This window comes from Sceloporus undulatus, chromosome 6 (assembly GCF_019175285.1).
Source record: "Sceloporus undulatus isolate JIND9_A2432 ecotype Alabama chromosome 6, SceUnd_v1.1, whole genome shotgun sequence".
Classification (NCBI taxonomy): Eukaryota; Metazoa; Chordata; class Lepidosauria; order Squamata; family Phrynosomatidae; genus Sceloporus; species Sceloporus undulatus.
In genome coordinates, this window is record NC_056527.1 from 363953 (window position 1) to 387789 (window position 23837).

The 23837-nt window shown below is 53.2% G+C and overlaps 1 protein-coding gene across 1 annotated transcript in view; it reads right to left on the minus strand.

Annotated features, from left to right (window-relative positions):
* Positions 1-23837, minus strand: part of KCNH2 (potassium voltage-gated channel subfamily H member 2) — a 91656-nt gene that overhangs the window by 10466 nt on the left and 57353 nt on the right. The window contains exons 6-9 of the mRNA XM_042476709.1: positions 12938-13363; positions 6080-6467; positions 3040-3239; positions 572-824 (exon numbers count right to left, since the gene is read on the minus strand). Coding sequence (XP_042332643.1) covers positions 572-824; positions 3040-3239; positions 6080-6467; positions 12938-13363 — 1267 coding nt within the window. The remainder of the gene's footprint in view (positions 1-571; positions 825-3039; positions 3240-6079; positions 6468-12937; positions 13364-23837) is intronic.

A 23837-nucleotide genomic window follows, 5' to 3' on the forward strand; every position in this document is an offset into this window, starting at 1 on the left:
AGGGAGAGTGCAGCGCTCAGCTCACTTGGGTTGTGGCTTCAACACATGTAGCGCGTGCCAGAGTTGTGCTACAAGGTGGGCAACGAAAGTGGGGAGGGGGTGGTGAATTGTGCCTCTAGATGGGGTTTGGAGTCCTTAGCATCCTGGCCAAATGTCTCCAGTGGCAAAGGAAGCGTTCGTTGATAGGAGTGACTTTTTGCACTGGTTTTGCAGTTTGAGGCTGGGAAAAGATCTGAGAGCCGGGAGCAGACTCCTTCCAACATTTTCAAGGCCCTGGGAGGGGGAGAATGGGCTTTGTTTTCCTTTCTTTCCTTCTGTACGCTTTAACCCATGGGAGCCCATCTTCCGGTGGGAGATGCACACCAGACACGGGCCCCGTGTAGCATCTATGGGGAAATGGAGCATTGGCAGGGACAATCTGGTCAGAATCAGTTCTTTGGGTGCCCAATTCTCCCCTTGGCTGTGAGGGGAGGCTGGAGCCCCTCAGCGAAAGGGCTGTGATGCTCCTCTGCTGGGGACCACCATCCCAAACAGAGTCCATAGGCAAGCGCCATGCTCCTCCCCATCTCACCTAGGATGGCCACCACCACGTCGCCGCGCAGGATCTCGATGGAGCCGCGGGAGATGAAGTAGAGGGCGGTGAGGACGTCCCCGGCATGGACCAAGGTATCCCCCGGGGGAGCGTGGGTGGTCTTGAACTTCATGGCCAGGGCCCGCAGGCAGCCCTTGGTGGCCCCCTTGAAGGGCCGGCAGTTCTGCAGGAGGCTCCGGTTCAGGTGGAGACAGATGTCTGCCTGGAGGCACTCTGGGAAGCCCTTCAGCACCTGAGGCAGGGGAAGCAAGGAAGACCCTCAGGAGGGACACCAGAAGGGGCACTCTCTGGCCAGGCATCCTGCGGAGAGCAGTGGACCGAGGGCTCCCTCGCAGGGTTAGGGTCAACCAGAAGGGCAGGGCATGGCCTTTGTGGAGTTCCATCCCTGCCACTTTTACCCTGCCTTTTGCCCAGGGTCTGCCGTTCTCTTCATACTCCTACTTTCATCTTCCCAAGAACCTGGCCAAGTAGGTTCCATTACAAGAATGTGGCCTGAGGCCAACTGGCAAGCAAGGATGTCCACCTGTGGCCGCAATAGTCCAGCCCAGTGCAGTAGTTCTGCATGTGGAGCTATGCTACGGCTGGCCATTCCTTGACCCTCTGACCTTCCTGTGCCCCCCAATTGATATTCCATGACTGATGAGAAAGGTGGAGGATTGGAGAAGGGTCTGGCTATGGCCCTGTAGTCAGAGGCAAAACTATTACAGCACCTAATGAGGCTCCCATAGGACACCAGTGAAACCCAGCTGACAATGTAGTCATTCCCTGTCATGGCTACGGGTGTTAAAACGCTGTTGATGTTGCGCAGCGCATGAGGGAACACGCCATTTGGCGCCAGATTCTCCACCTTCGTGACCGTAGTCAGCAGCTTGTGAGCTGGAGAAGCACCTCTTCCTTTCTTCGTGAGCAAAGAGACACTGTAAACCTCTCTCAGATGAGGCTTTTATTCTTAGAAGAAGTTCCACTGTGTGCAACACTATATACATGGACACCCTCCACCACCCACACTAGTAGCAACCCTCTCTGGGGTAGAATGCTCAAAGTCACTACTCTAGCCAAGGCTCCATGAGGCCTACTAGGCCTTGCCTCTCCCTCTGTGCCACAAAGGACCCAGCCTCCCTCCTGAGTGACTCTTCAGACTGGAGGCATTCTAGAGGTCTCTTCAGCCCTTGTTGACTATCTCTTGAGGTTGCTTCCTGCTTAAATGCCTAATCATTATGGCTCACAGTCACCCTTTAATGCCTGGTTACTATTTAAACCCACACTGAACATTTTCCTTGTGACTCTATATCCCAACAATGGGGCCAGAGCCAGATGCTTCTCCAGCCCCGCTCCCACCCTCACCAGTCAAGGGACGGCCATGGAGGAGGCTTCTGCAGTGACCCTAGAGTGGGTTGTGGGTGATGATGGAAGAGGATACCAAAATGTGCAGCTACAAGGTTGCTGTGGACCTGCGCATGCCGCTAGCAGGATGCCTCCATTGCTCTGCTCTTAATGCCCTGGACACTTGACGCTCACTCTGGCCGTTTCTGGGCCTAGTCCCACCTTCAGAGGTCCTTTGGGTCCCATGCTCCCCCAAAGGCCACACTGCGCATGCATTTCTAGCCTCAGTGACCTCACTCTATTCCTTTACTGCTTGGGACTGGAGATGCAATGTTTCTGGAAATCCTGAAGCCATGGAGAGGAGCAAAGGTTTCACCCTTTCCTGGGGGGAAAAACTGAACGTTCCAGAAAAATGGGGGAAATGACACATTAATAATAATGATAATAATAATAATAATTTATTTATATTTATATTTACATTGCTCCCCTCCAGAGATTGAAGCCCATCCTCTCACTAAATCCTGCCTCTCGGTGCCAGGCAGACAAACACGCTCCTCCTCGCCATAAAAAAAGGAAACCAAGAACAGGAATAGTCATGATCTAACACCGTTCAGGGTCTTACATAAGAACCTTCTTCTTAGATTTCAGATACGATTTTGGGGCAGGAAATATGCGGAGAGTTTGTTGGGAACATTCTAGCCATCCTTAGAAAAGATTGCGCCCATCATTTCCCCCCATTTGTATAGGAAAAATGCTTCAGAAAAAACAGGGAAAACATACCCCCCACAATTTCCCCCTAGTCCCCCCCCCCAACCTCAGGCCTTTGCATCTCTATTTATAACTCTATTTGTAAGCCTGAGGGCAGGGAACCATCTAATTAAAAGATTGTATGTACAGCGCTGTGCAAATTTACAGTGCTTTATAAATAAAGGTTAATAATAATTGTATCAGTCTAACTGTGCTGGACTGTAGCTCTCAGGCTGACAGAGGCTGATGGGAGCTGCAGTCCAACAACGTCCAGGTCATCGGATACCCACAGTCAAAGGTGCTATTCATACAGAAGTGTCCAAAGTGTTTTGCAGCAGCCATTGCCCGCCACCCAGGTGCCACTTGTGCAGACTCACCGCATTCATGTCGATGCCATTGGTGTAGGACCAGGCGTGCTGGAAGTACTCCTCCAGCCGCTGGCGCAATGGGTTGGGGATCTGGTGGAAGCGAATGAACTCCCGCACTCGCAGCATCTGGGTGTGGTAGCGGGCCGTGCCGGAGTAGAGCCGCTGGATGATGGCTGAGACGTTCCCGAAGATGCTGGCGTACATCAGCGCTGGGGAGGGGGTGACAGGAGGAGACCAATGAGAGGAGGGGTCTGCGGCCCAGATCTGCCCCTCCTGCCCCTCTCAATTAACCCACCTGGACCCCTGGCCATGGGAAGAGCCTGCTGCCATGCAAGCACCATGCTCTCCATCCTGGGCCAGGCGATGCCCCACTCCTGCCCCCAAGAGAGGCATCTCTATCCCTCTCCACACACCCCAAAATCTCCAGTGCCACCCCTAAAGTCTGAAAGCTGCCAGCCAAAGGCCAGACTGGAACAAGGAGGACCCAAGAGAAGTGTCCGGTGGGACACTCTGCCTCTGGACTTCCCAAAGCCCATGCCTGGAAGCACCAGGGAGAGGGGTGTGCTTCTCCAGAGGACCCCTGACCCACCTGCCATGGGGCTGCCCACCTCCCGCTTCTGCATGCCATTGAATTTTGGCAGTAGAGGTCAGAGGGTTTTTTCAGGGAAGGCTTTACTTTTTCTCAATCTGAGGTGAGTGGCGCTGCAGGGATTGTTTCAGCAGAAATTCACTTTCTGGAGGCTTCTAGAGCCTGGTCCTGCTCCAAAAAAGCAAGGCAAAGCCCTGGGACATTGTGGTTGGCACAAGTGGGTTTTCGTAAAGCACGCTGCTGTTTAATTTGGGTGCGTTCCCAGGCATTGTGTGACTGTTTATCTGATTGTTTTCAGATATCTGAGTTGATATTTGATGTTTTTAATTTGTTGCCTGCTTATTTTATCTCTCTTGTTTTATATGTATTTTGTAGCATTACACCACTGGCAGGTTTCATTTCTATTGATTTTATTGTTTGTATGTACAGCGCTGTGTAAATCTACAGCGCTATATAAATAAAGTAGAATAATAATAACAATAATAACAACACCAGGGTTCGAATCCTCTTTTCTTGGCTATGAAACCCACTGGGTGCGCTGAGCAAGTCACACTCTCTCAGCTTCACAGGATGGCAAGGGCAAACCCCTTCTGAAGAAGCATGCCAAGAAAACCCCATGATAGGTTTCTCGTAGGGTTGCTGTAAGTTGGAAACAACTTGAAGGCACAGAACAGCAGTGATGAACAGGAGGGACAGAAGGGGTCTGGGGACCCCCATACAGTCTGCAAGCCAGGCAAAGCTTCTAGCAGGGGTCACCTTTTGCTCTGTGGGGCGGGAAAGGGGTGCGTGGGGCTACACTCGAAGAATGCAGGCTGGGCATTTGTACAGCCCCGGGTTCAGTTCCTGACATCTCTGGCTTGCAGGGGGGTTTTTGGAAGAGAGTCCTTGTTGCACCATTGAGACTCACTGAAAGAAAGAAGTTGGCAGCATGAGATTTCCTAGACCAAAGTCTACTTCCTGAGATGCATTTGGTGGAGTGGAAACCCAACGGACCTATATATGCCATTGGTATATGAGAATGTCAATTCAAATTACTTGAATGCATCTGAGGAAGTAGACTGAAGTCTAGGAAAGCCCCTCATGCTGCCAACTTCTTTCTTTCAGTGAGTCTCAAAGGGGATACAAGATCTCTCTACACGTTGTTGTTGTTGCATCTAAATGCATCTGAGGAAGTAGACTGAAGTCTAGGAAAGCTCATGCTGCCAATTCTTTTTTTTCAGTGAGTCTCAAAGGTGCTGCAAGATCTCTCTACAGACTGATTCTACAGACTAACAGGGCTATATCTTTGAATTCTTTGGAAGACACTGGGCCTGCGTGTGCATAATTGGGCACATGAGTGGGCAGTGGGCCAGTGCGATGGCCATGGCTGGTCTTGGACTGTTTCCCTCCCGAGGTTAAGGATCTTTGGCAAGCGCCCTTGCACCACTTGCCAGATCCTCCTCCATACAGTAGTTTCAAGACAGGCTGACCCATAAATCCAGACCTTTGTGGGTTGTTGCTGGTGGTTCCCAGCAAAGGGCAGAACAAGTCTGCAAAGTGAACCAGGGGAGATTCTGCTGCCCAGTCTTTCAGCAGTGGGCCCCTTGTGCCAGGGCAGCCCCCCTTGCTGGGATTGATTGAGAGTTCCTGCATGGCAGAGAGTTGGGCTTGATCAGGGCCCTTGTGGGCTCTTCCAACTCTATAATTCTATGATTCTATGTTCTGCCCAAAATGCACAAGGGCTCTTTTCTTGCTTGTCATGTGCCTCCAATCCACTTCGTCTGGCACCTCTTTCCCGGGATTTCCTTGGCAAGAGTTGTTATTCAGAAGTTTACCTTGCCTCCCTCTGAGACTGAGAGAGTGTGACTTGCCCAAGGTTGCCCAGTGGGGTTCGAACCCTGGTCTCTTGGAGTCCTGTTCCAAATGACTGCACTATACTGACTCCTACCTTCAAGTCAACCCTGAGATATGGGACCCTGTCCTAGGATTTTCTTAGTGAGACTTCATCAGAGGAGGTTTGCCACTGCGACTTGCTGGAGGTCACCCAGTGGGCTTACCCTTCCTGTGGTTACAAAAGGCCTTTCCTAGGTGAGGATCTGCACCCTGGTCTCAAACCATGACAGCACAGTGCCTCCGATACGGTGCCCCTCTCTTAGGAATTTGCAATATTTATCATTCAGTGGAGGAACCTGCCTGGGGTCACCTAGTAGCAGAGTAAGGATTTGAACCCGGGTCCTCCGGACTCTTTCCTTTTTAACTGGTCCTTTCTCCACTGAGGCCAGGTAAGGGCATGCTGTCCTCTCTCTGCTCCCATTCTGTCTTCTCAAGAACCCTGCAAGGTGGGCTAGACGAGAGAACATGGGCACCCAGCAGTCAGGGGTCTCAACCTATGCTCCCTTGCATGTGTGTATGTGTATGTGTGCGTATGTGCCCCTGCCCCAGACAGAGCCATGCCCCTTTGCCCCCTGGGCTGCCACTCACAGCCGATGAGCATGACGCAGATGGAGAAGATTTTCTCTGGGTTGGTGTTGGGGGAGACGTTGCCGAAGCCCACGCTGGTGAGGCTGCTGAAGGTGAAGTAGAGGGCCGTGATGTACTTGTCCTTGATGGAGGGTCCCAGGTGAGGCGTTGAGTCGTTGAAGGGCTTCCCAATCTGGCTGCCGAGCGAATGGAGCCAGCCGATGGTCTTGCCCTCCATGTTCCCGATGGCGTACCAGATGCAGGCCAGCCAGTGCGCAATCAGGGCAAAGGTGCACATCAGTAGGAATAGGACGGCCGCCCCGTACTCAGAGTAGCGGTCCAGCTTGCGGGCCACGCGCACCAGACGCAGCAGCCGTGCCGTCTTCAGCAGCCCGATCAGGGTGGTGGTCTGCAGAGGAAGGGGAGCAGGGGCTGTTGGGAGCGCCAAGCAAGGAGCCACAGACCACCCTGGCCTCCCACCAAGACACCAGCCACCCTTTTCGGATACAGCTCATTATGACGGGACAAGGGACGAGGATGGGGCCCCATGAGGCCATGCAGCACACCCACTCCATGTACTGCAACATATTCACACCAGTACAGGGTGCAAAACACCAGAGAAGGACAGTCCATCCTTAGGGCTGGTGTCACCCGATGCAGTAACTGATGGCGTCACTGACCCATTGACCTCCCCCTATAACACACCATAGAGAATCCCCAGTCATACTTGTTATACTAACGTTACTTGTAAATCATAATTTCCGTATATTATTGAATGTCCTTGTTCAGTGATTGTGATTAAATTATAACTTTAAATTACATACGCACAGCCTAAATGTGTTTATCTACATACCGTGGGCCCTTGTATCTGCTGGGGCTTGGTTCCAAGACCCACTTGATACCAAAATCCAAGGATGCTATAGAATCATAGAGTTGGAAGAGACCGCAGGCCCTGATCCAGTCCAACCTCATTCTGCCATGCAGGAAATCTAAATCAAAGCATCCCCATTGACAGATGGCCATCCAGCCTCTGTTTAAAGACCTCTAAGGAAGGGACTCCACTACATTCATCGCATTAATACAATGGCATAGTACTTCTTGTCAAAATGTCAAAATCAAGGTTGCTCTTTGGAATGTATATTTTAATTGATAATTGATTGGTTTTAATTGATTGATCAATTAAAATATAACAGGGCCCTCCCACAACCGGATGCATCCAGAGCAGCCCCCCAGCCTTGGAAAGAGAGGCCACCCTCAAGGGCTTTCCCCTTGCTGGCCTTTCCTGCAGCCTCCACGCCTGGGGTGTTGTTCTCTGGGGAGGCGTGGGAGCCCCGCTTCCAGTCTCCCTACTGCCCCTCCCCCAATACACACTGCTGAGAACTGCTGAGACCATCCAAACCCCTCGGCTCAGCTGCACACAGAAATGCCCACTTTCTGAAAAGCCAGGGAGCAGCACATGGCACATCTCTTCCCTTCATCTCACCAGCAGGAGAGCCTAGGTTGGGTTCTCATAGAATCATAGAGTTGGAAGAGACCGCAGGGCCATCTAGTCCAACCCCATTCTGCCATGCAGGAAATCCAAATCTAAGCATCCCCAATGACAGATGCCATCCAGCCTCCAAGGAAGGAGACTCTAGTCACCCTCCAGGAAGGAGTGCATTCCACTGTGAACAGCCCTTACTTCAGGAATTCCTCCTAATGTTAGGTGGAAACTCTTTTCCTGAGCTTGGATCCATTGTTCCGGTCCTGTTCTCTGGAGCAGCGAAAAACAAGCTTGCTCCTCCTCAAATGACATCCCTTCAAATATTTAAACAGGGATCATATCACTTTAACCTCTCTTCTCCAGGCTAAACATCCCCGCTCCCTGAGTTGTTCCTCATAGGCATGGTTTCCAGACCCTTCACCATTTTAGTCCCCTCCTTGGACACATGGTCCAGTTTTCAATGTCCTTTTGAATTGTGGTGCCCAAAACTGGACACAATATTCCAGGTGGGCCTGACCAAGCGAATACAGTGCACTATTACTTCTCTTGATCTAGACACTAACTTCTATTGATGCAGCCTAAAATCGCATTGGCCTTTTTAGCTGCCGCATCACACCGTTGATTCATGTTCACTTGTGGTCTATTGGACTCCTAATCCCTTTCACACGATAGTCTCTCATTAGCCAGGTTCCCCCATATCCTATATCTGTGCATTTTTTTCTCCCAAGTGCAATACCTTACATTTCTCCGTGTTGAATTTCATTTTCTTAGCTTTGGCCCAGTTTTCTAGTCTATTCAGGTCATTTTGAATCTTGACCTTGTCCTCTGGAGTATTAACTATCCCCTAATTGGGTTCATCTCAAATCTGATAAGTCTGCTCCCAATTCTGTCATCCAGGTCATTGATAAAGATGTTGAATAGGAAACTGGGCCAGGACAGGGCCCCACGGACACCACTGGTCACTTCTCTCCAGATGAAAGAAGCCATGTTGACCACCTTTGGGTTCGGCGGTCAACCATTACAGATCCATGTAACAGTTACTTTGTCCATCCCACCTTTTACAAGCTTGTTTGCAAGAATGTCATGGGGAACCCTGTCAAAGGCCTTACTGAAATCAAGATCTATACATCACAGATTCCCTTCATCTACCAAGATGGTAACTTTATAAGAAAAGAGATAGGTTTGTTGGCATGACTCTTTCTCTGAAACCCATGTTGACTTTTTATGATGATGGCATTGCCTTTAGATCTTCACAGACTCTCTGTTTAATGATCTGCTCCAGAATCTTTCCTGGGATTGATCTCAGACTAACTGGAGGATCATTGTTGGGATCCTCTTTTTCCCCCTTTTGAAGATGGGGACAACGTTTGCCCTCCTCCAGTCGGCTGGGACTTCTCCTCTTCTCCAGGAGTCCTCAAAGACTTATGGCCAATGGCTCCGATATTACATTTGCCAGTTCTTTTAATGCCCTTGGATGGAGTTCATCTGGTCCCGGAGACTTAAATTCATTAGATTAATAAGGTGTTCCTCTACTATCTCTTTACTGATTCTGTCCTCTGCTCCATTATCTTCAGGTGAGCCCCTTTTCCTTTTCTGAGAAGACTGAGGCAAAGAAGGTGTTGAGGAATTCCGCCTTTTCTCTGTCTTCTGTTAGCATTTTGCCATCTTCTCCATTCAGTGGCCCTTCCGCGTTCCTTTTGCTGGGACATATCCAAAAAAGCCCTTTTTTTTGTTCTTAACCTCTCTAGCAGGAGACTGAGTTCGTTCTGTGCTTTAGCTTTTCTGACTTTACCCTACAAATGCCTGCTATTTCTTTGGATTCCTTTTTTGTGATTTCCCCCTTTTTCCATTTCTTATACATCTTCCGTTTCAAACTCATCTCCGTTGGAAGTTCCTTAGTCTTCCATCCTGGTTTCTTGAGACACCTCCCGTTTTTCTTCCTCACTGGAACTGTTTGAAATTGTGCCTTCAGTATCTCTCTTTTAAGAAACTCCCATCCATCTTGAGCTCCCTTCTCTTTTAGTATTGCTGACCATGGGATCACCCCCAGTATTTCTTTAAGTTTATTAAAATCTCCCTTCCAGCCAGAAAGGGTCTTCTTGGCTTGGTCCAGATGGGTCAAGGGGCCATGCTGCGCTGACTCTCGGGATTTGGGCTAGCCAGCTGGGGACCTTGCCCAGCGCACTGACCTCCCCATGGCATTCCCTCTTGCTTCCTCATTGCTCCATGGAAGCACCTTCACCCCCCCCCCCCCCCTGCAGGCACACCTGGGTCCCTCTCCTCCTGCTCCCCATGCCAGCTTGCCTGCGCTTGGCATGAGAGCCTTGGTATGAAAGAAGTGGTATCTCCCTCAGGACCAGACCCAGTTTCTTCCCAGGCTCCTGCAGTTGCCACGTGCCGGGCGAATGTGGCTGGGCGGGCAGCAGGGCAGGGGCAGCAGAAGCCCAAACCACCTGGACTGCCTTGGCAACAGGAGCCCTGGTCTGAAAACGCCGGTGGTGGAGAATGTCAGGCTGGTGAAGAAGGCATGGACAGTTCCCTTGTCATGGACAGATCGCCTGCCGGTGGGGTTTAGGCTTACTGGGACTCATCTCCTCTGCAGGGGTGGGGGTCCCATGGAGATGGCCCACCCCAAGAGGCTTATGGATCTGGATGGACTCTTGACAGCTCTTGGGGAGTTTCCTGCCACCTTGGCAGGCGATCCTGTCAAAGTCTTGGCCAACCTCTGGGATGGAGAAATGGGCACAATTACTCCTAGGCACTCCCTCTCATGCAGTGGAGCCAAACTTGCTCCTGGTTTTCCAAGGAGCTGGGGATGAAACAAGTGAGAAGGAAGGTGAGAGAGGTAGAAAACCCAGACTGCACCTGATGAAAGACAGGCTGAAGCCTATCTTAGGGCCTACGCTGTGGCAATTGAGGCAGCAAAGTCTAACTCCTTCTCTGCTTCTATTGCCTCTGCAGATAGCCAGCCAGCAGAGGGGTCTTTCACACACAAGCCCAAGAGAGAAAAATCCACTCAACAGCCACTTCAAACATCTTGCCTGGCGCTTTGCAGATCTAGTCGCTTGGATCTGCACTGACTTGGATGCTGTAATGGATACAGATCCAGTGGATGTAACTTGGCCCCTGCGTGTCCAGTGACAATGGAGACCTTTCAGTTTGTGCAACCTGAGGATGCAAACAGGATTCTTGGAGAGGTGAAACCCTCCATGTCAAGGTTAGATCCTTGCCCTTCCTGGCTTATTAAAAAAGCGAGAGAAGGCAAAGGAGACGCTTAAAGCCCCATTGAAACAAGGCAGAGTTCCAGCATTCCTGAAGGAGACTCTCCGAGCACCATTATTTTAAAAACCCTCCTCGGATCCCACCATTTGGGATAATTATTGGTCAGTCTCTAATATTAATAAGATATGAAGATATTCATGATTCAGTCCAGACAACCAAGAAATAGAAATAGCAAAAGAGTTCCTATACTTTGGATCAAATATAGATCTGAATGCAGACTGCAGCCAAGAAATCAGAAGACTAAGAATGGGGAGGACAGCTATGAAAGAACTAGAAAAGCTCCTAAAGAGCATATACAACTGAGCACAAAAGTTAGAATTGCACAAGCAACTGTGTCCCCCGTTGCCCCGTCCGGGTGCCAGAGCCGGACAATTACGAACACGGATAAAAGGAAAAGGAAATTTGTTTGAGATGTAGAAGAAGAGTGCTATGAGTCCTAGAACAAATCAAGCCTGAGACCCCCCTGGAAGCCAAGAGGATGAAACTGAGGCTGTCGCATTTTGGTTGCGTCACGAGAAGACAGGATGCATTTGAACAGGCAATAATGCTAGGAAAAGTAGAGGGAAGGAGAAAGAGAGGAAGACCGCATGCAAAATAAGGAGGCCATGGGTATGAATCTGCAAGAACTAAGGCTGCATCCACACTGGAGAAATAACCCGGTTTGGCACCGCTTTTCAGCATCCTGGCTCAAGGCTATGGAATTCTGGGAGTTGCAGTATGTTGTGTGGTCCAGAGCAGAGCTGAAAAGCGGTGCCAAACTGGGTCTAATCTTCCATTCTTAGGCAATGGTTCTGAATGATGGCCCCCCAGCTCTGGACAAGACATATTATCTAGACCCATTTCAACCTGGTTTCAGGTCTGGTTATGAGACAGAGACAGTCTTGGTCACTTTGGTGGATGACCTCCGCAGGGAACTAGACAAAGGAAGGGTGTCCCTGTTGGCTCTGCTGGACCTCCTGGCAGCTTTCATTACCATCGATCACAGTCTCTTCCTGGGCCGCCTTTCTGGGATGGGACTTGGGGGCACTGTCATGCAGTGACTCCGTTTCTTCTTGGAGAGACGGACCGAGAAGAGGACACCAGGACTCCTGCTTGACCTCTTGGCTGTTGGCCTGAGGATCCCTCAGGAATTGGCTCTGTTCACCACGCTACTTAACAAATGCATGAAACTTCTGGGAGAGGCTGTCCAGAGTTTTATGCTTTGGTGCCCTAAGTACGTAAATGACACCCCTCAACATACCTTGGGCTCTTTCCTCCTGGGACTCGATATCAATCCCCCTTTTCCTCTTTCTCCTTCCCTTCAAACAAGCAAACAAACAGCTTCATTTCTATACCACTTCATACTGAACTTGCAGTTTACAATGGTAAGCGAATTGCCCCCAACAATCTGGGTAATCATTTTCATGACCTCGGAAGGATGCAACCCTGAGTCGAGCTTAAGCCTTTTTGCTGATATTGAACTCGCAACCTTATGGTTTTGAATGAGTGGCTGCAGGACAGGCATTGAACCTGTCCACCAGGGTTTCCTTCTGAAGGAAACCTTGCATTGCTTCACAAGCACAGTACGCACTTCAAACCTTTGCCCTGACAGAGAGAACCCCTTCTCCCAATAGCTGCCATGATGGGAAGTCTGCACCTGTTGAATTTCTGTCTGTCATTCTGCTGTTGACAACAACCTTCTTTGCCACAGTAAACAGGGGGAGCATTTAACAGGCAGAAGCTAAGCTGCTTGCATCTACTGCTGGTGCCTTTCCTCTCAGCAGTAAGCATGTTTGTGGGCATCCCATGGCATCCAAGAAACAGCTGGCCTTGCAAACAAGCAGGAAAGACTCACCAGATTCAGGGGACAGTGGAATGCATGGCACATGCACATGCGCATGGAAGCAAGGGTGGGTCAAGGAAAGCCTGCAAGATGCATGGCAGAAGGGGGTTGAACTGGACTGGACTGGAGGTGTCTTCCAACTCTATGACTCTATGAAGATGGTTGTGGCACACAACTCCCACCAGCCCTGGAGCTATGACAGCCAATGGGAGTTGCAATCCCAAGACCTGTTTGGCAAGGGGGCTGCCTTGCCCACCCTGCAAGGCCAGAGGTTGGGGGGCACATGTCCTACCTCCTCAGACCCGGAGCCAAAGATCAGCAGGTCAAAGGGGATGGCGGCCACCATGTCGATGAGGAACCAGCCCTTGAAGTAGTGGATGGCGATCTTGGCTGGGTGGCTGACCACCTCCTCGTTAGCATTGACATAGGTGGTCCGGAAGTTGATCAGGATGTCGATGATGAACATGATATCCACAATGAGGTCTACCACGTTGAGGGGGCTGCAGGAGTAGCCGCAGGAGCGCCGTGCCGGCTCATCCTTGTCGTTCAGCAGGAAGGCCGCAGAGTAGGGGGTGAAGATGGCTGTGTAGATGACCAGCAGCAGGATCAGCCAATCCCAGACCGCCTTGAAGGGGCTGTAGTGAAGAATCGTCCACTTGTGGATCCGCGGGGCCTGGAGCTTGTATTCCGGAAGGACATCAGCGCCCAGAGACAGGACCTGGGGATGCGAGGGAGGAAGAGGTCAGCACCTGTGTCCAGCCCTGTGGTCACTGGAGCCACGCCAACTCACCATGCCCACTCCCCCAAGGAATCCTGACCCCCTTCTCCATTTTGCTGAACTCATCCAAAGGCAGCTCTCAAGGGTCACCTCCTGGACCTCAGGATCATCTCCAGCATGCACACATTCTGGATGCCACCCCATTCTACCCGGGTCCTGAGGCTAAGAGCTCCTCAGAGGCCTGGACCTCTTCCTCCAGGGAAAGACCACCAACTCCCAGCCATGGGGACCCATAAAACTGTTGTACAAGGAGCCACAGGATGGGCTACTCAGCCCCAGGGCTGGTTACTCTGCCTGCCAGCAGCCCGTGGCTCCGCAGGGTCTCAGGAACAGACCCTTCCCCAGCCGTTCTTGTGAGGGACTCAGGAGCATCAGATACTCATCATCTGGGCAGCTGGCATAAGGCGGAAGCCCACTCAGGAGGTTCTTGTGGCAGAGGCTCCCTTCTCGCTGAGAGCCAGATCAGCCAAATACGCTGCAGCACAAAGAGAGCGGCTCACGCTCAGCTCTGAATGGCGGGGGCCAGTGACGTCACGGAGGCACCTTCTGGCTCTTTCAAAACAGACATTGGAGGAGTGTGTCCCTCGTTTACTAAGCGCAAGGGCAGTGATGGAAGCATTAAAACAGGTGGGCAACACAACGCAATGGCACAGGGAGGGCAGTCTGACTAGTCTGTCCGGCCACTGCAGTCTTCACGCAAGAGGAGGGCAGACATACAACCCCTTGCGGATGAGTGCCATGCACCTCCTCTTTCCTTGGGGATGACCCAATGGACGCCATCCCTATGAGGCAGGGAGGCTTTGGGCACCTTTGCTGGGTTCTTTGATGCTGGCTCCAGCCCAGCACTAAATGGGTCTCTCAGGGAGGGTCTGTCTTGTGCTCCCCTCCCTTGATGGCTAGAAGGTCCCCCACTCCCATGGGGCAGAGGGCAGGTGAGAGGGCTGGCTGTGGTCAGGAGGGGCCCCACACAGAGGGCAGCCCTTTTACTGAAACCCAAACCCTGCCTTTGCTGGCATGCAGAAGGGGCACCCCTAGGCTGCCATCATTCCTCCCCTGCAAGCCAAATTCCTGGGCACTCTGTCCCCTTCCCCTCAAAAGCAGGCTGTGTCCAGCCAAAGTCTTCTCTCTGTATGAGATGCGACAGAGGCCTTGGAGGGAGGGAGTGCCATGGTGTGCCCCAGTGCCCAGGTGAAGGAAAAGAGCCCCCCCCCCCAAAGCAAACCACCTGCCAAGCCCCATTGCTGGGCAGGATCCCCTCAGGTGCGACACCCACCTCTATGCAGGATGCACTGTCTTGGATTTGGGAGAGGGGCTGCTCCCTTCCTGCCCCCCTCCCAGGAGAGATGCTAGACTCAGGTGTAAGGAAAGACCCCATAGCGGCCCCAGTCCCTAGATTTGGGTGGCTTGGTCAGCCTCCCCTCTTAGCCTATAGATCTGAAACACTGGCCTCCATCAGTCTGGGTTGACTCTCCCCGCTCTGTGATGTCACTGCCAGAGTGGTCCAGGGCAGCCCCCCCCCCATTTTGCTGGACCTGTGTTTGCAGCTCATGTGAGGACTCTGTGGGCTGGGAGGGGGGAATTTGGGGTCCCTCTTGGGATCAGTCCAAAGGCCAGGAAGGCAGAGGAGTTTGTGGAGAGGGGGCATGACCCCAGCCCCCCTCCCAACATTGCCTGGCAGCCTCTTTGCTCTCCAAGGGGAGCAGAGGCCATCCCTGGTGGGGCTCCTTGGGAACAAGGGGGGCATTCATCCCCCATCCAGCGTGCACGCACTCCCATGCACATATGCGCCAGCGCACTCCCTCCTCCTTCTCTCTACCAATGAGGAGAGCAAGCCAAGGGAGCAGCCGCTGCGTGGCCAAGCGTGAGTGAATCTGGCCGTGGGCAAGATCCGTCCCTGGGTGCCTCATCCTCTCTGACAAGCTGCGCGTGGCTTTGGCTCACAAGGCGGCTGCCGCATCCCCCTCCTCTCTTGTCCTCCCAGGACAGACAAGGCCCAGCAGGGAGAGAGAGGGGGGACCCCCATCTTGAGGAGGGGTCCTGGCGCTGTGCTCCCTCTTGACCCACACACTGGAGCATGCCTGGCCCAATGCGCCTGTGGAGGAGGGAGGGAGGGAGGGAGGGAGGGCTCCTCCTGGCTCCCAGCCTCACTTCCACCCCCCAGCCCCATTGGGCCACGCATGCCCCAGTGTGTGGATCAAGAGGGGGCACAGCGCCAGGACCCCTCCTCAAGGTGCCAAAGCCATAACACAATGACGGAGAGGCTGCCTGTCTCTCAGCCTCATGCAGCTCCAAAGGCCTGGCCACTCAGTCCAGGGAAAACAGCAAATGGAAAGCATCCTCAGCATAATGCCAGAGGCATCTGGGTGGGTGAAGCAGGAATTAAGGGCAAAGCACTCCCTGGAGCATGTGCAGAGTGTCTTTCACCACCACCAGCACTGAGGGCACACAGGTTGGAGGGACACCCCAAGGCCTCCCCTTTGGCAGAGAGACCCCGACTCGAACGCCCGCGCGTGGCACATTCTGCCATGCAGGAATACATAGATACAACCAGAGAACCCCAGAGGTGGAAGGGACCCCAAGGGCCATCCAGTCCAACCCCTCCCGCCATCCAGGAAGTCACAAAGAAGGAGAGTCCACCCTGGCACTGCCCAGCCTGACCACACCAGTCACCTGCCAAGGGCCCCTTCATGCTAGGGGTACTTGGTCAGCTTCCAATGGAGGCCCTCTCAGGTGCCCAACCCAGCCGTGTCCTGGGCACAAAGTCAGGACAAGGGCAGCCCAGAGTGGGGGGCAAAGGGTCTTAGACTGGCCCTTCAGGCCCAATTGAGTCAACCTCAATGGGAGTCTGCAACCCACTTGGACTAGCCATGTCCAGCACCAGAGCATGGATGCTTCTGAGCATGTGCAGAGCACCCTCCTTCTCTCCTGCACCCCCTTGAAGGAGATCTCAGGCAGGAGAAAGCCCCCTTGCCCAGAGGCCAGTGGGCTGCACGGGGCTGCCCTTCCTTCCCCTCCCCCTCTCGGGCCCGGGATCTAGCGTTGGGGGGGAGGAGGAAGAGGAGGCGGCTGCCCTCCCTGCCCCAAAGGCCCGCAGGCGAGGAAAGACCCGGAGAGCCAGCGGAGAAGGGCAGCCCTTGCGCCCCAGGAAGTGCCCCGGAGCATGGACAGAGTCCCAAAGGAGAGGAAGGGCTCCAGAGGATTTTGGGGGGGGGATGAGAGAAGGGGACCCCCCGTCAGTGGCCCCTTCTCCTGCTCCTCTGGACCTCAGGGCCCTACCTTCTTCTGCCGGGGGCTGCTGCTGGCCGGGGCTCTGGGCTGGCGGCCCAGGCGGAGGCAGGTGCCGCAGAGCGAGAGGGCGGCCATCGGGGGAGCCGAGGGGGAGCCCGGCAGGACGCTCCTGCCCTTGCCACCGCCTCCGCCTCCGCCTCCGCCGGGGTCCGAGCAGGAGGAGGGCAGCTCCTGGAGCAGCTGCAGCAGAGAGGCCAGCATCCCGGGAAGAGGAGCCGAGGCCGAGGCCGGGCCAGGCGGTGGGGCGGGGAGCTTCCCCGGCCTGCCCCTCTCGCCCGGAGCCCCTTCCCTTCCTCGGCTGCCCTGCTGGGCCAGAAAGGGGCCCCTCTGGCTCTCTTTGGGGAGGGATTTGGGGCGCCCTCTGCTCTCCGGCCCTTTCCCGGCTTCCCTCCCTCGCCTTCTCGGCCCGGCGGGGCTGGCTCTCGGCCGGGAGAGGAGAGCCCTGCTCCAGCTCCCCCTCCTTCCCAGGCCCCTCTCTCCCCGAGAGATCGGGCCTTTGGAGGGGAGATGGCTCTCTCTCTCTCTCTCTCTCTCCCGGCAGCTCCTCCGAGCGGAGGCCCAAGGGCAAGGGAAGCCAAATGGACCCCAGAGCAGGCCTCGAGTCCCTCTCCTCAAAGGCCAGGACCGTGAGGCTGGAGGAGAGGCCGGGGAAGAAGAAGGCAGCCAGCCTCCTTTGCTCTCTGCTGCGATGATGAACCGGAGGCTGGGCTCCAAGCAGCCTGGCCAGACGAAGCGCCTTTGGGAGGCTGGCCCTGCCTTCCTTCCAAGGGGGATCAGTCCTGCGGAGGCCAGGGAAGGAACGGCCCCCTCCCCCCCCCCCAAGAACCCTAGTCCAGCCCAAAGGCAGAATGATCCCTCCAGGAAAGAGCCCAGAGGAAGGGATCATCAGTTCAGGTTGCACAAGTCATTCCACCAATTGCCCATCCTATTTTGACCAAACTGAGAGAAGTGTGACAGGGACCATACAGAGGGCAGGGGATCTGAGGATCTGAATATTGATGGCAAAGGGACTCTTCAACTGTCCTGCAAGGTGCCAAATGGTATAGTCATGGAAAACACCCTCCACCATGCCTTGTATGTTCCTGACCTACAAGGAAGCTCTAGGCAACAGAGGAGACGAAATCACCTTCAAAGGAGGACAATGCAGAGTTTCTAAAGACAATGTCACATATGCTGCACAAGCCTTTGAACGCAATGGGATCTATGAAGTAGACCTTTCAACTCCAGAAGGGAATATGGATGAGGACAGACATCGTGGCACCAAAGCAATTCTCCAGCTACAAAACCAGGACCTGGCTTCTGAGATCAAAATAAGGCCCCAAGGCTCTGGAAACTCGGACAAAGGCAGGGAGTCCTTCGTTTTGACCAAGTCCTGAACAGAGAAGTTGTCAAGTTCTTCAACTCGGACATTCGGACATTCCTGGGCCGATTTCTGTACCCTCAAGAGCTGGAAACAGATATATACTGATCTTCACGGACGACTGTTCAAAGTTTTGTGTCACCTGCCTCCTAAGCACAAGAAATGCTACAAAAGTATGGTGTGATGATGATGACAACAACATTTGAGAAGACACCAAAAGCTATCCAGACGGATGGCGGGAGCAAATGTTTGCTTAGCAGAACGTGGAATTCAACACGGAAGGAGCGTCGCTTGGGCTCCTTCCCAAAATGGCTTTGCAGAAGGAAGGCTAAGATCTCTCCTAGAGACGGCCAGGTGCCTGTCAGCAGACGCAGGTCTCCCTAACAGTTTCTGGGCGACACAGTCATGATGGCAATGTATTTACAGAATCGATTGCCAGCCAAAGGCATTACGCAGGCGCCATTCCAGCTGTGGCATGGCAAAGTGCCAGACCTGAAGCACATGAAACCTTTGGGCAGTCTTGCCTGCTCCTACATGCCCTCACAAAAGAGGCGCAAACCAGGCACCAGATCTTCATTGGAGACGCACCCGCATCCCAAGGATACAAAGTGATGAACTTGAAAACTGGTGGAGAGTTCTTCAGACATGTCCTTCATTTCAACGAACAAAGAAGAAAAAGAGACAAAAGAGGAACTATCCTTGAAGCCATAGAAGAACAAGATGGTGCACTGGGCTTCTCAGAAGAGAAAGATGCAATTCGTTCCTTGATCAACAAATTGTTGTCCCTGTCGGAGAAGACCTACAAGCTGACTCTACACCTTCAGGAGCGGATGCAGGTGATGCTGAGCTGATGGCTGGACCGGAGGATGCTGCGGAGACAGAACAGTTCCAGACCAGGTTCCCAGACACTCACTGAGACCCTACAGAGCTGTACCACCTGCACCATTCTCTGGCCTCACAAAGTCAAAATTACCCAGAGAACCGACAAACAGAAGAAACTGAGCTAATGCTGCTGATGAGGCAAATAAATGGAGACGGCTGTTTACTAAGAGCACACCTTACCATTTGTCCCTAGAGAGAATCCGGAGGAGCATCCCTTCCCTTGCAGGCGGAAGGACACTTTCTGAAGACGTATGGAGTCCACTTTTCTACCTCCTCTTCTTTACAACATGAAGTTGGCCTTTGTATATCTTCATACACATGATTTTGTAAGTAAACGTGCTTTATTCTCACTCTAACCAATTGGGAGAAACGTGAGGCTGGGAGATGAAGAGGAGCCCAGGTGGCGCAGTGGTTCAGTGCTGCCTGTCCTGCAGCCACTCACCCACAAAACCATAGGTCTGTGAGTCCAGTCCCAGCCAAAGGGCTCAGGCTCGACTCAGGCTTGCATCCTTCCCAGGAATCCCCAGATGGTTGGGGGCAATTAGCTTCCACTTTGTAAGCCACTTAGGAGTGCTTAAGGGCACTGAGAAGCAGTATAGAAAATGTACTTGCTATTGCTAAGTGGACCTAGTTTTTTCCTGCTCACCTATACTGTATTCTACTATGTTTGCTTTGCTGGTGAGATTAAGCAATCTTTCCTACTGTCCTGAGTTTCTAATGAATTGCAGGAAAGTACATTCCAATACAGATGGGCTGGCATGGGTGAATAAGGCGGGTGGGGGGCAGATCTCAGCCCAGCGGGGGGCACACAGAGGCCCCATAGTTTGACCCCTGGGTCAAGGCAGGGCAATGCGGGCAGAACCCCCCGCAAGAGTCCCCTGCCCAGTTCTCCTGGGCACCACAGTTGGAGAAAACATCAGGGGCAGCCATATTGGCCATAGGAAGAGGCCAGAGGAGCTTCCAAAGCTTGCCACACTCATGCTGTGCATTGGGGTCAGCCCCATAAAGGGATCCCTGTTTGGTGGTTTGTTATACATATTTATATTATTATTATTATTATTATTATTATTACAGTTGGGGAAGGATATGGGGAAGTTGGGGAAGGACCCTCCTTTGCAGTCCAGGTTGGGTGGGCCTCTCCCCAAGTGCTTTAGTTGTATATTCCTGTATGGCAGAAGGGGGTTAGACTAAACCACCCCGACTGCTTTTTGTAGAGAGGCAGGATATAAATAATAATAATAATAATAATAATAATAATAATAATAATAATATGGCCCTTGGGGACCCAGTCCTAAGATTCTATGGTTTTATGACCCTCACGCCAGCAAGAGAAAGGGGCAACCCTAAGCAGAGCAAGTTCCTCTGTATCTCTCAAGCAAGTGAGCCAAGGGGCATGTGCTGTAGAAGATGAGATGCTTTGTTCTACCCCACTCTCTTCAAAGCAGGACTCTGATCCTCTGACCCTCCCATATGGCCAAAGGCCACTGTGATATGGCGAAAAGGCCATGCATCTTCACAGCAGCAGCACAGCCCCACACTGCCTGCCTCACTGGATTCCCGTGCCCCCCCCCCCAGCTGCACAGATACCCCAGCACATCCTTACTAGCTGGGGCTCTGGGGCATGTGCAGAGTGTCCTGCGGCTTCTGGACCCTCAGGTGTGCAGAGACGCATAAAGATGTGTGTTTCCTGAGCTGCCTCTGCCCCAGTAGCTCAGGAAAGGGGAGATGCAGCAGACCCTCCCTCACCAGAGAAGCCACACCAGAAAGCCAGGGGATAAACAGTCAAAGGGATGCTCAGTGCCTCTCTGGCGTTCCTTCATAACTGGCACCCTCCAAGGCAAAGGGCACGCTGCTTTCTGCAGCAGGGAAAGTGAGACTTGAGTGCCCCACAGGCTGGTGGCATGACAAGCACCCATCAACCTGCATAGCCAACCCTGCATCTGCACAGGAAGGAGAGGTGCAATGGGCACAGTGTTTGACTGGCAAACTGAGGCCAGGGAGTTCCATCTTTCCAAGCACACAAGGTTCCCTATGATGGCCAGGAGGTTTGGCCTTGTGAAGGTCCCACCCAGGTGCATCTTTAGGACAGACACCCCTCACCCACTGAAGACCCTGCCCCCATCTATGGCTGTCCTGGGGTGGGGCATGATGGGAAACTCCCAGCTGGGCTGCCTCTTTAAGCTCCAGCAACGTTTTCCTTCCCCATCATCCCATTTTTAGCTGGGGTGGAGAGTCAGATGTCCAGTAGATGGATGCAGGGGGGGGGCAGACTGGTTACCTAAGCACTGACCCTGCCACCGGACCTGGTGCTAAAATTAACTGGCCCCAGCTGGGCACCAAATTGGGTCAAAATCTTTGCCTTTGCTCAAAAACTCAGACAGGGCTTGGCTGGGCCATGAAGGGGGAAGGCACACCCTCCGGGGATATGTGTGTGTGTGTCTGCAGGAGTGGCATTTGCGCCCCCCCCCCAAAGTGTGTGCTGGGGGGGCAAAGCAAGGGAAGGAGGAGACAGCCACTGCAGGAGATTGATGGCAAGCGGAGGATCCCTGGGAGTGCATGCACACAACACTGACGCACCAGAGGAGAGCGTTCACAGGGGCTCGGTTCCTGCCTCTTGCGAGCGCTGGATCCTCACTGGAGCAGAGGCTGGACTCTGGAATCATTGGGAAGGGGGACCCCGGGGGTCATCTACTCCAAGCCGCTTCTGCCAGTGCAGAAAATCCACCTAAAGTACCCCTAAGAATCAATGCAGGCAAAGGCGGATCTCATACAGCCCACCATCTATCAGAGGTTTCTTCTTTTGGGGAAAAGCAGGTGTGGGCTGATGCTGCTCATGGCCTGAACCCCAAATTTCTGGCCTGCCAGACCTTTGGGCCAAAGATGCTGCTGCTGAGTAGAGAGAATAGCCTCCATCCATCTACCAGCCATAGCCCCCAACACTTTGGGCTGCAATGGCCCCTGGATAAGAGCAAAAGGCAGCTTCTCCTTTCTCCAACCTGCGTTCCATCCATCCTCTGTCCTTGGGATCTTCCAACTCTATAAATTTCTGGGTCATTAGTCTGACCAAAGAACTGCCAAACCAATTTCACACCAACCAAACACTGAGGCTGCAGCCTCCCTGCTTCCTCTCCCCCCAGATGACCAGTCCAGCTGCCCACCCCATCCTTGCATCCGGGCTGCCCAAACCCACCCTCCATACATCCTCCTCTCCCCCCAAGTCAAGGCTGGACTTACTGCTGGCCAGGTAGATGCCAATCCCCCCTTCCCTTCCCACAGCTGGGGTGCTCATGCCAGGCTAGAATTGGCATCTCACCAGTGCCCATTGCCCATCCGTACTGGTCACCTCTGTACCCTCCCCCCAAAAAAACCCCAATTTTTTAATCTTGGAGCCCCTTCTGCAGCCATCCCAGGCGATGAGACAAGAAGCATCAGACACTTGGGCCAGACAGGAGTGCCCCCCCCCCAATTGCCGCTCTTGCAGCCAACTTCCAAATTAAGGAAAAGCTTGGAGCAGGGACAGGACTGGAGACGGGGAGGGTGGGAAACTAACCAGACCCTGGGAGCTCGACTCCAAAACACATATTTGGGTGGCACAAAATACTGAACACCCCCCCACACACACACACACAAATACAAGAAAGAAAAGCCCTCCCCAAACAGCATCCCCCTCCACCAGAAAGCTGGCAGCAATAGTTATTGCTCATGTGTTGTTATTAGTCTGCCTTTTCCATGCAAAGTCTCCTCTGGGCTCCCTATGGACAGGCAAGCCCTATGGACAGTTCCCCACTGCCCCGTTTTGGGGATGTGGGGGGAGAGGCTGAGAGTGGGAGACTGGCCCAAGGCTGACTGGCAAGGGCTGGGGGGGTGGACCAAGGCAGCGGAAGGATTCAAATCACATTGCTAAACCATGTGGTGGCTGAACAAGTGGGGCTACCCACTGGCCTGTCGAGGTTTGCAATGAGCAAATGGTCCACATTCAGGCGGGGCCCCACATGCAGCTGGCAACCCCCACCCCCATCCTCAGACCCTGCATTCCCTTACATAGAAAGGGGATATTTGCCCAATCCTGTGCTTCTGTCCCCATTTGCCTTGCCACAAAGAACCCATGAGCCCCACTGAAGCAGAAGTGTGTGTGTGTGTGTGTGTGTGTGGGTGGGGGTCTGCCTGTGAGATGGAAGGGCCTACCTGCCCCTCAGTGGAAGGCTTCTAAATATACACGATGATGATCCTGAATACAACAGAAGGAGTGCAACCGACCGCGTGACCAACGCTGCTACATTCATTATGCTTGACCTGAAAGGCCTGGTTTTGTGCCATTCTCCTTCTCAGCCCCCGGGGCATGTTCATGTGATGGTTGAAGGGGGCTAAAATGGGGCCGGGGCAGCGGGCATTGCAGGACCATGCCTCCTTGCCCCTTTTAAATCCCCTGGCAGGCAGTAGCTGTCCAGAACTCCAAACAGGAAGAGAATGTTTGGAGGGAACCTTTCGCCAGCCCCAGTGGGCATCCCATAGGAAGCAGGGGGCTGACAAGGTTCTCATGGGGTTGAAATGTGGGTTTCTCCCTAGTGCCCAGTAAGAAGTGGGGCAGTGGGAGGGGGGGGAGAAGACTCTTGTTAGCTGGGAAAGTGGTGATGTGTGAGTGGGGGGGGGGGACTTTTAACTACTGAAAAGAAACCCAGGAAAGGTGGCCCCAGATGGCATCCAAGGAGGGCCTTTGGCCAAGCGTGCCGGCAGAAGGGCACAGTTCTGTTTCCACGGATAAGGAGCTGGGATTACTGGTGCATGTGTGTGGGAGTGTTGGTCTGCAATGGGATTACGAGGGGGCAAGGGTTTGCATTTGGTGGGGATTTCTGGAGATGCCCAGAGGAGGGACGCTTCGATGGT